Here is a 12,949-nt window from a genome sequence, read left to right as displayed (position 1 = left end):
AAACTTCCATACTGATTCCTAAAGTGGCTGGACTAGTTTTTACTCCCACCAGCGGCGGGTAGAGTTCCCTCCGCCTGCATCTAGGGCAGAACTGGCTGTTACTTCTATTCTGAAGTGAGATAGAAAGTCAATGCAGTTTTAAATTTGCATCTGATGGCTAGTGAGAATGAACATTTTTTTTCCACGTTTCCTGATTATTGAGAACTGTCCGCTCATTTCACTGACTCACTAATTGCCTGGGTTGTTTGTGTGTTTGTTTGCTGGCATTTGGTGTTATCACATATTCAGCTAGCGTTACACTTGTCCTTCTGCACGCTCTCCTCACTTGATCATTTCTTTTGCTGTCCAGAAGCTCTTCAGTTACAAGAAATCCCATTTAATTGTTGGCTGTATTTTCTAAGCAGCTGGAGTCTTACACAAAGTCCTGCCCACGCTGCTATCTTGAAACATTGTGTACTCTTTCCTCCATCAGAGTTTCAGGCCTTCCATTGGCTCCACCTCCTGTCAATATAGTCTCAATACACAGTCACAGTGGACCTTCAGGATATGCCCAGCCCACATCTACCACAGCACAGGCATCATTTCATTTCAACCGTAGTACTCTTCATGTATAACACAATAATCACGGCTCTGCCCACTGCCCTTGTCAAGTCAAAAGTCTGCTTTATATTGCATTTCTTTTCGGTACTTTTGCTCTTTCTCTTGGTATGTGACAATGTTTTCAGGTGGACACATGTGTGCAGTGTGCGTGGCAGGAGGCACTCTGTGGATGCGTGTGTGGATGCGTGCACATGTGTGCACAGATGGGAAGGAGGCCAGAGGCCTGTGTCAGGTGTCTTCTCTGATTGCTTTCCACCGTATCTTTTGGAGACCTGGCCTCTCAGTGAACTCAGTGTTTGCTGACTGGCTACAATGGCTGGCCACCCGGCTCCAGAGCTCTGCCTGCCTCCGCTCCCCACCCAGAACGAGTGGTACAGGTGCACCCTGACCACAGCTGGCTTTGTGGTGTGGGTTGGCTGCTGAGATCTGAACTCGGGCATCAGCTTGTACAACACTTCACTGACCGAGGCCAACTCCTAGCCTGCTAATCTATTTTTGAAGCATAACAGTTAATACTTTATAAACAGTCACACCTATCCATTTATCTCTTTATGATTTTCCTTGGTAAAGCACCCTCATGCAGTTCAGGCATAAACGGGCCCACATACTGTTTTGCTATTAAATATCTAACTACTTCATCTGAATTTGTTTTGATTCACGGTATGAGGTGAGAATACAAAATGATCTCTTCCTCCCAAGAAGGACCAGACACTGAACTATACACCCATGTGCAGGGTAAGACACGGTCTTCACTTACAAGCCCCCACTGATGCTCACTGTATCCAAGTCTGGGCTAATGACTTTATACCGGAAAGACTTCAAGGTCATGTCCCTACAGACAAAACTGCCCTCCTGGGTTTCCCTCCTACTGTGAGTGGTGGCAGTACAGATGACCCTGTGGGCATATGACTTCCCTGGGGGAACTTATTCCAAGGTGACCTGTAGAACAGAACTGCCCTGTGCCCCAGCCCACCTGCCTGTCTATCCTGGACCATCAAACAAGAAGCATTATGCTGTTTGAGCAGTATGTTCTGGGATCTGCTTGCTTCAGTAGGTCAACCCACTCCCTGACTGAGAAATTAGTCAAGAACTAAGGAGCTGTACCCTCAAAGGCATGCCATGCGTGGCACTGCCCTAGGGCTCAGCTGTAGGCCGGGAGGGCTGGTCACCTGTAAACTTACAGTAAAGCTGTTACTTCAAATGACTAGGAACTAGGTGAGAAAAGCTGTAACATGACTCTGGGTTCCTTGCTTCTTGCTGATTACTGTGGTTTGGATCTGGACTGTGCCCACAAATCCCCGTTGTCAGGCTTGGATGCCAACCTATGGTAAACGTTTTGGGAGGTGGGACCTCACAGAAGGAAGCTGGTCACTTCCTACCTTGTGGTGCACAGTTTCCTTTGACCTGAGGCATTGTCTTATACCACAGGCCCAAGAACAACAAAGCCAGCTGACCTTGGAGCAAAACCCGTGAAGCCATAAGCCAAAATAAATGACACCTCTATTTAAGTTGGCTTTTTTTTTTTTTTAATTTTGCTTTTTTTGAGACAGAGTTTCTCTGTGTAGCCTTGGCTATCCTAGAACTCAGGGTATCTGGCAGCTGAGCTACACTTTCCTCTTTTGCAGATGGGTACGCCTGACCCCATGATAAGCCTGTACCAATGAGAGGCGAGCAGAAATGATGCACAGCCTTTAGCCATCTAAGTATGCTGTAATACTCTATTCTGGAGGCAGCTCTAGTCACATGGGCAAGGTGATCATCCGAGGGGATGCTGGAACTGCCCACTTCTCTTAAGTAGCCCACTGTCTTTTGGACTGCTTTTGAGTCATTTCATAATATTAATATTTGGGAAAAATTATACTTTTATCAAACTATATTTTCGGTCTCTTTGTTACAGAGGCTAGCCTATACTTTATTAATACGAGCATAGGCTGTTAAGTAAATATTGACTGAATTATGCATTTAAATGATGGAATATAGACATCAACATTTATTAAGTATGGCTACTATTTCCATTTCCACGGACATTTTTCCCATTTTTTTCTTTTATTTTTGAGATTATAATATAATGACGTCATTTCTTCCTGCCTTTTCCTCCCTTCAAACCCTTGACTTTTTTTTGTTTTTTTTCAATGCTGTGAAGGCAAATCTAGGTTGTCAGCTTGACACACCTGGGAAGAGGGAATGTCAGTTGAGGAACTGCTTCCATCCAAGTGGCCGGTGGGCATGTCTGCAGGACACTTCCTCGGGACATTTCCTTGATGGCTAAGTGATGCAGGAGGGTGGCTCATCCACTGTGGTGATGCCGTCCCTGGACAGGTGGTCTGAGCTGCAGAGGAAAGGCAGCGAAGCAGACCAGGAAGCACAGCTCCTCCACGGTCTCTGCTTCAGTTTCTGCCTCACGCCCTGCTCTGACTTCTCCCAGCGCTGGAGCGGAAAGAAGAAATAGCCTTTCCGCTCCTACATTGTTTTTGGTCAGTGTTTTATCATGATCAAACAAGGCAAAGCTTATATAATTCACAAGCTATCTAAAACATTTCCAATATACATTCTCCCATTTTGCGTGTGTGTTTTTTTTTTTTTGGTTTTTTTTTTTTTTTGTTTTTTTTTTGGTTTTTCAAGACAGGGTTTCTCTGTGTAGTTTTGGTGCCTGTCCTGGATCTCGCTCTGTAGACCAGGCTGGCCTCAAAGTCACAGAGATCCACTTGGCTCTGCCTTCTGAATGCTGCTGGGATTAAAGGTGTGCGCTGCCACCACCCGGCTCCCATTTTGCATTTTATGATTTATTTTGAAGCATAAAATTCAAGATGTTGATGTCAAAATATTAACTTAGCCATCACCCTAACCCTAATCACAAGTGTTTGTTTGAAACCCTTTGTGATTTCTTTACTGATTTTATGCTCAGGAAAACAAACAAGTCTTTGGAAACAAGATTTACTTTGCTTTCTTTTGTCTCATTTGAAATACCAATTTTCAAACCTGTCAGGGATGAACTTTGATGCATGCTGCAGAATAAGGACCCTGCTTTATTTCTAATAATAACAATTTTATGAACAGATACTCTCTACTTGGAATGATTCAACAAGCCCCACTGACTCCCATTTTCAGTATGTTATTACCACCAACAGCTTTTAGCCTATTTTGTTCCTATAACTACTTTGTTGTGGATAAAATTAATTGTTTCTTTTGGTATTAAGAGGAAAAATATTCAAGACAAACTCTCATTTTGAAGGGAAAAAGAAGCAGGCATTTTTCAACAGCCCTTGCAACACTTTGAAAAATGTATTTTCTTCTTGGAGCAGAATGTGGCTCTAGTAGTAGAGTTCTTGCCTAGCAGGCAAGTTGGGGATGAATCCCTAGAACTACATAAGCTAGGTGTGGTGGTGCACCTGGGAGGTGAAGTCAGGAGAAGTTCAAGGTCATCCTCAGCTACACAGGGAACAGGAGGCCAGCCTGGCTATACTATGAGACCCTTCCCAACCCCCCAGCACTCCCCCTCCAAAGAGTCAGAGAAAAACATTTATTTATTTTGTGTGTTGGGTGTAAGTGTGGGCACATGTACCATGGCATGTATATGGAGATCAGAGGACAACCTGCTGTATTTGGTTCTGTCCTTCCACCATGTCGGTCCCAGGGATTGAATTCAAGCCATCAATTGTGGCAGCAAGTGCCTTGACCTGCTCAGCCTTCGTGTTGGCCCTGAAATACTCTTAGTGACCCAACTTAAGCTACTCTGAAAATCTCACCCACATGCATGATGTGCTCCTACAGGGGAGGGAGAGGAGAAAGTGGGTGATCAGTTATGCACTGGCTTTTTAGAGTTCTGACCTGGGCGATGGGACTCAAGGATGTGCTTGATGTTTCTTTTAATCAAAATATGTGTTTTATATATTTTTGGAGGGGGGGGTTAGAGACAGGGTTTCTCTGTGTAACCCTGGCTGTCCTGGAACTGGCTCTGTAGCCCAGGCTGGCCTTGAACTCCTGAGTGCTGGGATTTAAAGTATGCACCACCATGCCTGGCTGTGTTTTATATAGTTATCTGTATATGTATGATATGTTAAACAAGAACAAAATTAATATTCCTGTGTGATACTGGGGGCCTGGGAACGATCGGAAATCAACAAATCACAATGACAACAAGAGGGGAAAAGGACACATATCACCAAAGCTCTAATTTCACACCTTTCTCCTCTCTATTGAAGACTCACCTTGTGGCCCCTCCTATCACCAGTCCTGAATCTCAGCACCATGCAGAAATACTCAAAAATGTGGCCCTAGAGCTTTAAGAATCAAATGGGGCAACTACAACTATTAACAGAGTCTAACTCATTGAGATTTATTTTTGTTTTATGGGTGTTTTGCCTGCATGTATGTATGTGTACTCTTTATGCCTGGTGCCCAAGAGGACCAGGAGGGGGTGTCAGATCCTTGAGAACTGGAGTCACAGAAGGTTCTACATGGCTATGTGGGTGCTGGGAACTGAACCCAGGTTCTCTGCAAGAGCAGCATGTGCTCCTAATTGCTGAGTTATCCCATCAGTCCCTAGTATCTCAACAGTAATCTGCCTAAACGTCATTTATGTGATTATATTGCAGAACATATTAGTGAAATGCAATTTACTTAACTGATTGTAATGTAAAGTGAAGGTACTCTGCACCTAGGCAGGTAGTTCATGAGCCTAAACAGAATGAGATTACCTAACAGACCTTGATTAAATTGATAGCACTGGGCTGGGGACCAAGGATCTAGAATATTAGTAAACAGGTAGTTTCTAGAATTTATTTTTAATGACACTAATGTAGGGAAACCTTAATTTTACACATTTTATAGAAAAGAATCTTAGTTCTTAAATGTTCATATTGCTCTTTTTTTATCAAATGATTCATATTTCTACACTGGAAAATTTACATATAACCCCCCCAATATTCATAGTCCAGATGCACAAAATATGGTGCTTGATCAACAGGGGTAACTGGGAATAAAAGGTCCAAAAACACCCCTTACGCTGACCCTGTACAAGGCAGATTAATTAGAACATGACCTGAGAGAATGCGACGTTTCTAGTCCAAAGACAAATTACCTTGGGTCGCCTTTAGGCCCCTTAATGACCCCTTAATTGCCCTCTTCCGTATGTGACCTAATAGCTTTGTGACCATTAGGTAAATCCCTGGGAATGTACAGACTACTAGTTCCCACCAACCAAAAGGCTGAGAATGCTGTCCTAGGGCACCTGAGGCCCACGGTGAGATTTCTGTGAACTACCTACCAGATGTCTCCATTGATGTATTTGAAAAGTGTCTTGATTGACCATTTCTCTGTTCTGCACGTAGAGTTTGTGGTAACCTGAATCTATAGTCCCAACCACGGCGGTTCATACTGGCTCCAGGAAAAGTTCTCTCTTATCCTCTTTGAGGTAAGAGTTGGTTTTTCCACTGACATTTAGTAAACACTTCAGTTTCACTTAGTCAAAAAGGTAATGCACACTGCCCTGGATTTTTGCTTTTCTTTGTCAACTTGACACAAGCTAGAGTCATTTAGGAGGAAGAACCTCAGTTTTAGATCAAATGCCTCTATCAGATTGCCTACAAACAAGTCTGTGGGCCCTTTTCTTGATTAATGTGGGAGGTCCCAGCCCACAGGGGTTGGTGCCATGCCTGGGCAGATGGTCCTGGATGTTGTAAGAAACCAGACTGAGCAGGCCATGGGGAACAAGCCAGTAAGCAGTCTTCCTCTGTGGCCTCTGCAGCAGCTCCTGCTCCAGGTTCCTGCCTTGAGTTCTTGCCCTGACTTCCCTCAGTAATGGACTGTAAATTGTAACATGAAATCAACCCTCTCCTCCCCAAGCTGCTTTGGGTCATTGTGTTTATCACAGCAATAGAAAGCACCCTAAGAGATACGCACATGTGGCAGAATATTCCCAATAGTAGGAAAGAACATAAAACAGGACCTGGATGTTTTCTTCCCTCCAGACCTACAGTGTCTCCGCTCCCTCCCCAGAGACAGCCGGCAGCAAGGGCTTCGTCTAGGAACAGTCCTCGCCAAAGCTGTCATATACACCTCTGCCGTGGTTTTCCAAGAAGAAGCATACTAAACATCCTTTTCTAAAGCAGACTGCTTTGCTCAGAAGCACATTTTACCGACAGTCCACATCAGCACCTGCAAAACTGTTACCCTTTCCACAGCTGCAAACAATCCCACAATCAGCTGCACTGCGCTTTGTGGCCGGCAACTGGGTGAGTCCAATCTTCCTCTGTCACAAGCAAAGCTGCACACACGGTGGGCCCTGCCCCTTGGTACAGCTTTGCACGTGGGCTAATTTTCTATAATGCACATGGTAAAGGCCAGATATAGTGCCGAAATGCCCTGCAAATGGGACATCCCAAACTGCTCCAACACCAGCCATGCCAGATAGAGAGGCAATTACTTTTTAACTCTCGTTTATAGAACCATGACGGAAGCTGGCTTCTTTATCTCAGTTTTGTTATTTGCATTTTAATTTCTATTATCGCCTGTCATATCCATTACATATCCACTTCCTACTGGGTTGCTACTTATTTGCTGACTTGAAATAATCACTTTCAACTAAAGAAACGGCCCATTTGTCTTATTTGTTATATTTCCTACTTTTTAATGTCTCTTTTGACTTCGTTTTACAGTGGCTAATCATGAAGACATTCTAAAGTTTTATGTAGTCAAATCCCTTTCTTTGTGCTTTTTAGGATTTGTGTCTTAGTTGGAAGGGCTTCCTCATTCTCAGCTTCTCTAAAACAACCATTTCTTAACACCTTTGTGGCTTTATTTTTATGTTTAGGTCTTTAATCCAACAGAAATCATAAAGCAGGAAGGCAAGAGTCCAGGTTTCTTCTCATTGTTTTTAGATAGTTATGTAACTTCTAAAAGCCTTTTCTATGGCCATTTGAAAGATAATTTTGCCAGCTGCAAAGCATTTCACGATGGAAACTATTTCTAGAAAAATCTAGGTTTGTCAGAACCACACTCTTCAACTGTCTGACACATTAGTAAAGGCCATTTGCCGTTTGCATTGATGAGAATGGTTCTGCATGGAGAGGAATAAACACAGCAGGTGTTATGGGATGGCTGGTACACCTGTGACTGAGGACAGACGTCACTGACTCCAACTTCCCCTTAGGACATCTAGATTGTTCCTGGAGCATGCCGCATAGTACTTCACACTATGGTAGAATGCCATTCACTGCTGCAGAATATTTACAGCTTCTTTTGGTCGTTGTTAGATTTGCTATCAAAGCTTAGGAGAAATGCTTTATAATTCATTATTTGAGCCCCCCTTTCTATCTGATGATAACAAGAAAAAGTGGCAAAGTAGTTTTTCCTAAGTTTTCACCAGGACGTTCAGATAAAATACTCCTGATAGTCACAGGAGTCAAGATTAAAGAAGTCAGGGTAGCCAGGTGGTGGTGGCACACGCCTTTTATCCCAGCACTTTCGAGTCTACAGAGTGAGTTCCAGGACAGGCTCCAAAGCTACACAGAGAAACCCTGTCTCGAAAAACCAAAAAAAAAAAAAAAAAAGAGGCAGGGTAAAGGGCACCACTTCAACAGGCTGAGTCTGAACTCAAAAAGTCTGAACTCCATGTGAGACAGGCAGACAAGACACAGATTGCCAAATTCTTGTTTCAGTGATGTTTAAATACATACTGTATGTCTTTATTCCTTCCACGATGTCATATAAGCTGAAAAGTAGCAATCTAGCACATTATCAGATAAAAATATAGGCTCTAATTATACATTTTCATTTTGACAGCTGCATTGTGTACTGTGAATACTGCTTGAAAATACAGTATGGACACAAAGTATCTTATTCCTGGGGAAAACTTTTCTTTACAGATGAATGCAAAACTGAAAATTAAATTTATACTGTCTTTTCAGGAAAGTTTCAGTATCTCTGAGCTGTTTCTCCTACCTGTCCATCCAACTTTTATTCACATTTCTGTGTGTCTGTGTGTGTGTGTGTGTGTGTGTGTGTGTGCGCGCGCGCGCGCGCATGCACACAGTGGTGTTTTGCCTGCATGAATGCTTGTGTGAGGGTGTCAGGTCCCCTAGAACTGAAGTTACAGTTTTAAGCTCCCACATGGGTGCTGGGAATTGAACCCGGGTCCTCTGGAAGAACAGCCAGTGCTCTTAACTGCTGAGCCATCTCTCCAGCCCCGCTATTCACACTTCTTTTCTATTCTCTTTTGTTCCACTTTCTCTGCCAAAATGCAGACCCCACTCTATTTCTTGAATCCTAACTGGGAAGGATGAGGAGGGCGGGATGTAACAGCATAGGTGGTCCAGGGCAGGATAAAAGCCGGAGGCTGCCTGACCTCTTCGGAGTGCCTTGATGATGTTATAGTAAAATTGTATTTTAACACAGTGGATGCTCAAACACAAAACAAACAAACCTGTGATTTTTAAAAAAATCAAGACCATCTCAAACACAATGAAGACCCAACTCAGGAAGGATGGAAGTGACAGCCTTCCACAGGAGCCCACATGATCTTTTCTGGCTTTCGTATCATAAGAGAATATATTTCGAAAATCAGAAACTGAACATTTACTTTTAAACTTTAAATTTCTGTTCTAGAGCCGGGCGGTGGTGGCGCACGCCTTTAATCCCAGCACTCGGGAGGCAGAGCCAGGCGGATCTCTGTGAGTTCGAGGCCAGCCTGGGCTACCAAGTGAGTTCCAGGAAAGGCGCAAAGCCACACAGAGAAACCCTGTCTCGAAAAACCAAAAAAAAAAAAAAAAAAAAAATTTCTGTTCTAAATGAAAGTCACCTTGTCACTGAAGCCCACCTTCCCATGTCCCCATCTCGGCTAACAGAATCAACAGCCATCTACTCTAGTGATGCCTCAGACCTGTCCTCACATTTGCTCGCATGCACAGATGCATCCTTCCCATTCCTGCAACTCCTCGAAGCCAAGAGTTATCCTGGATCCCCCTCCTGCCCACACCTGCATTTCCAGCAGCAAGTGCTCCAAAACGTAACAGAATTTCACCACTCTGTCACATCATCATTGCGAACACAACACCCAGCCACCATCCTCCCTGGTTCATGGACTTGTTTCCCCATTTTGCCTGTGACCTCCAGCTTCCCTACACCAATACAGCAGCCTGTAACCAGGACACGCCACAGCTTAAAACCTCCAGTGGTTTCCTAGCTTAGAAAAAGCCCTGAACCCTTACAGGAGCTCACACACTCTTAAAGACTCCAGCCCCACATTCCGGCAGCACCTACTGCTGCTTGGACCTTCCCACGCTTCCCCACTTGGTTCTAGCCATCCCTGCCAGGTGTGATCTTCCATCTTCTACCATTTACACATCTGCACACAACCAAAACTTCTTTATCTCACGGGGTAATTTTATATCTCCTCTTTACCATTGATTTTACTTTATCTGTCTGAATGTTTGCCTGCATGCACGTATAAGCACCATGTGCATACCTGTTGGATCCCCTGTAACTGGGGTATACAGATGGTTGTGAGCTGCCATGTGAGTGCTAGGAACTGATCCCAGGTCCTCTACAAAAGCCAACAAGTGCTCTTAACCTCTGGTCCATTTCTCTGGCCCCATTGCCTCTTGTGTGTGTGTGTGTGTGTGTGTGTGTGTGTGTGTGTGTGTGTGTGTATCCTGTTATACTTATTTGTGGAATACTATGCTTTCATTTTCTCATGGTTATTACAGTTCCTGGGTGACAAGAAGACTCACTTGTTCTGTTGTATTTTTTTTATTTCTATAACTAGTCCAGCATCTTCCATGTGATAAGAAACTAAGCTAACCATTACATAGAGTAAGAAGAATAAATGCTTCCACACCTATGGCCCTCTCAGATCACATCACCAGAGACTTATAATCGAGCATAAATAATACACTTGTAAGAAAAGATTAAAATTGTGGAAATGTCGTACAGGACTTACCTTTTCTTAAGGGTTAAGTCTGATACAGGTATGCACCTTAGACCAGTTCCCAGAACCACAAGAAGGGATGTCAGCAGCACGGTTACCCGTAAACCTAGGGAGGAGGAGAGCATCCAGGTGAGTCCTATTTCCTTGATGTGAGCCCAGCATTAGCTGAGATTCTTTTTATGTCATCAACCTAATATTACATTCTAACACAATAGCTCTTTTCTAATGCCCCAACATGCGGATGGGAAAAATCCACCTGAACACTGAAAAGTAGCTGGCCTTCCCTTGAATAGAAAACTGTGATGATCACAAAGACAGAGGGGGAGCCTTAACCCTCTAGTTATACAAGTGAATGTCCAGAAGGCTTCATTCAGGTATAATAATAAAAGCATGGAAAATTACTTTAAAAGATGACTTAAATTTTATATCTCAGGCATGTACACACACACACATAAAAATAAAAAATAAATCTTTATATATATATATATATATATATATATATATATATATATATATATCTCCAATGTAAAAATTCCAACTTTCAAATTCAAACTGCTAATAAAAACTACATTCTCACTAAAAACTATTCTAAGGTGACAGGTATATTAAGAAAAAAGAAAAAACAATTGGCCAAAACTATATATTTTATTTTATACTTGGTACAATAAATTATTGTTTATTCTGGGGCATGGAAAGTCGTCTTTACAACCCTCTGACTATTAATACAAATAACAGTATTGTGATTGTTTTGTGTTATCCAGCTGGTTTTCAACTTCTAAAATGATGCTCTCAGGACTAGAGAGATGGCCCGAAGGTTAATGACAGAGGACAAAGGTTCAATCCCCATCATCTCCATGGTGGCTCACAACCATCCACAACTCCAGTTCCAGGGGAATCGATGCCCTCTGTGAGAAACAGGTCTAAAGGCCATGTGCCTGCTTCTCTTCTCTCCCCTCCTCCCTGGGAACGGAAATCCCTCGAAAGAAGCTGTGAATGAGAAACTCCTGGGAAGAGCCTCCATGTCTGCAGAGACTGATGGACCCGCTGGAGCTTCGGAACTCCAGAGAGGCTGGGATTTAGCAGGTTCCGAGGCACATTACTTTGTCCTGGGCCAGTGTTAGTCTTCTGGGACAGTCATTCCTTCCACTCTGTATCTGAACTAAAACCTCGTGATAATACATAAATTAGAATCTGTTGACTTCGCGGACCACTGGCGTCTACCAATGCTAAAGCTAAGAATGTCATCATCAGTCAGCATCTACACCTAGAGAACAGCTCCCTCATCTCATGTACCTGCCTCTCTGGCGTACCCACCAATGTATTCTAAACTTGCCTTGATTTATGACTTTCTCTGTTCTGTGAAACTATACAAGCTTCATGTAACTGCTTCCACGTGGTACCTGGAATTTAGAGTACCCTGAATCTGTTTGCCCAGGCCATGGTCACTTAGAATGGCCCCAGAATAAACCATCTCTTACTCCTTCAGGATGGGAGCTGTGGTTTCCACATCAACATGCCCCTGGAGTCTCTTTTTTTCCTTTCCCTTCCACTTTCCAAATCATCCAGTTGAAAGTGGACTGTGAGGTTGAACCTTCCACAGTGAGGAACAGCCAAATGCCCTCCTGTGTTAGAGAAAAAAGATACCGTGGCCATCTAGGTGAGCACGCTTGCTAGCCCGGTCTTGGTGATGATGCGCCTTTGTACAAACAGAAATTGCACAGCCAGGTTACTTTTGCCTTGTTCTCGTGTTTCTTTGTGTGACTGAGAGCAAGACCAAAATTACTCATTTCTTTGGTTTTTTTTTTTTTTTTGGTTTTTCGAGACAGGGTTTCTCTGTGTAGCTTTGTGCCTTTCCTGGAACTCACTTGGTAGACCAGGCTGGCCTCGAACTCACAGAGATCCTCCTGGCTCTGCCTCCCGAGTGCTGGGATTAAAGGCGTGCGCCACCACCGCCCGGCTAAATTACTCATTTCTAATACCTCTTCTGACCTCTGTAAGGCACTAGGCATGCACAAGGTGTACATACAGACATACATCTACGCAAAACATTCATGTACATAAGCAAAATATATTTATATATTAAATAATATGTTATATACATTATAGTATGATTTGATGTTGATACAGTGTATATATTAAATGAAGCCATTAAAAAAGATTAAAATCAGAAGCAAGCAAGATGGTACAGAGGTAAGCTCCTTGCTGCCCAAGCCTGACTTTAATCCCTGGAACTTGTGATGGAAGGAGAGAATGACTCTGGGGAAGTCTCCTGACTTCCACAAAGACCTCCCTCCCTTGCTGTATGGCAGCTCTACTCCTTGCATCAAGATTCCATTTGGAAGGTGTCCTTAGCCACCAATCAGAGCAGAGCAATACCGTGGAAGCCAGGTCTTTGGTCATGGTAATGGAGCTATTAACATTCCC

The 12,949-nt window shown here is 43.3% G+C and overlaps 1 protein-coding gene across 1 annotated transcript in view; it reads right to left on the bottom strand.

The window, feature by feature from the left end:
• Positions 1-12,949, bottom strand: part of Slc49a4 (solute carrier family 49 member 4) — a 78,096-nt gene that overhangs the window by 48,429 nt on the left and 16,718 nt on the right. The window contains exon 2 of the mRNA XM_059277375.1: positions 10,538-10,631. Within this exon, the coding sequence (XP_059133358.1) occupies positions 10,538-10,631 (94 nt within the window). The remainder of the gene's footprint in view (positions 1-10,537; positions 10,632-12,949) is intronic.

This window comes from Peromyscus eremicus, chromosome 12 (assembly GCF_949786415.1).
Source record: "Peromyscus eremicus chromosome 12, PerEre_H2_v1, whole genome shotgun sequence".
NCBI lineage: Eukaryota > Metazoa > Chordata > Mammalia > Rodentia > Cricetidae > Peromyscus > Peromyscus eremicus.
The sequence above is the reverse complement of the archived record's forward strand: the minus strand, read 5'-3'. Positions and strand labels throughout refer to the sequence as shown.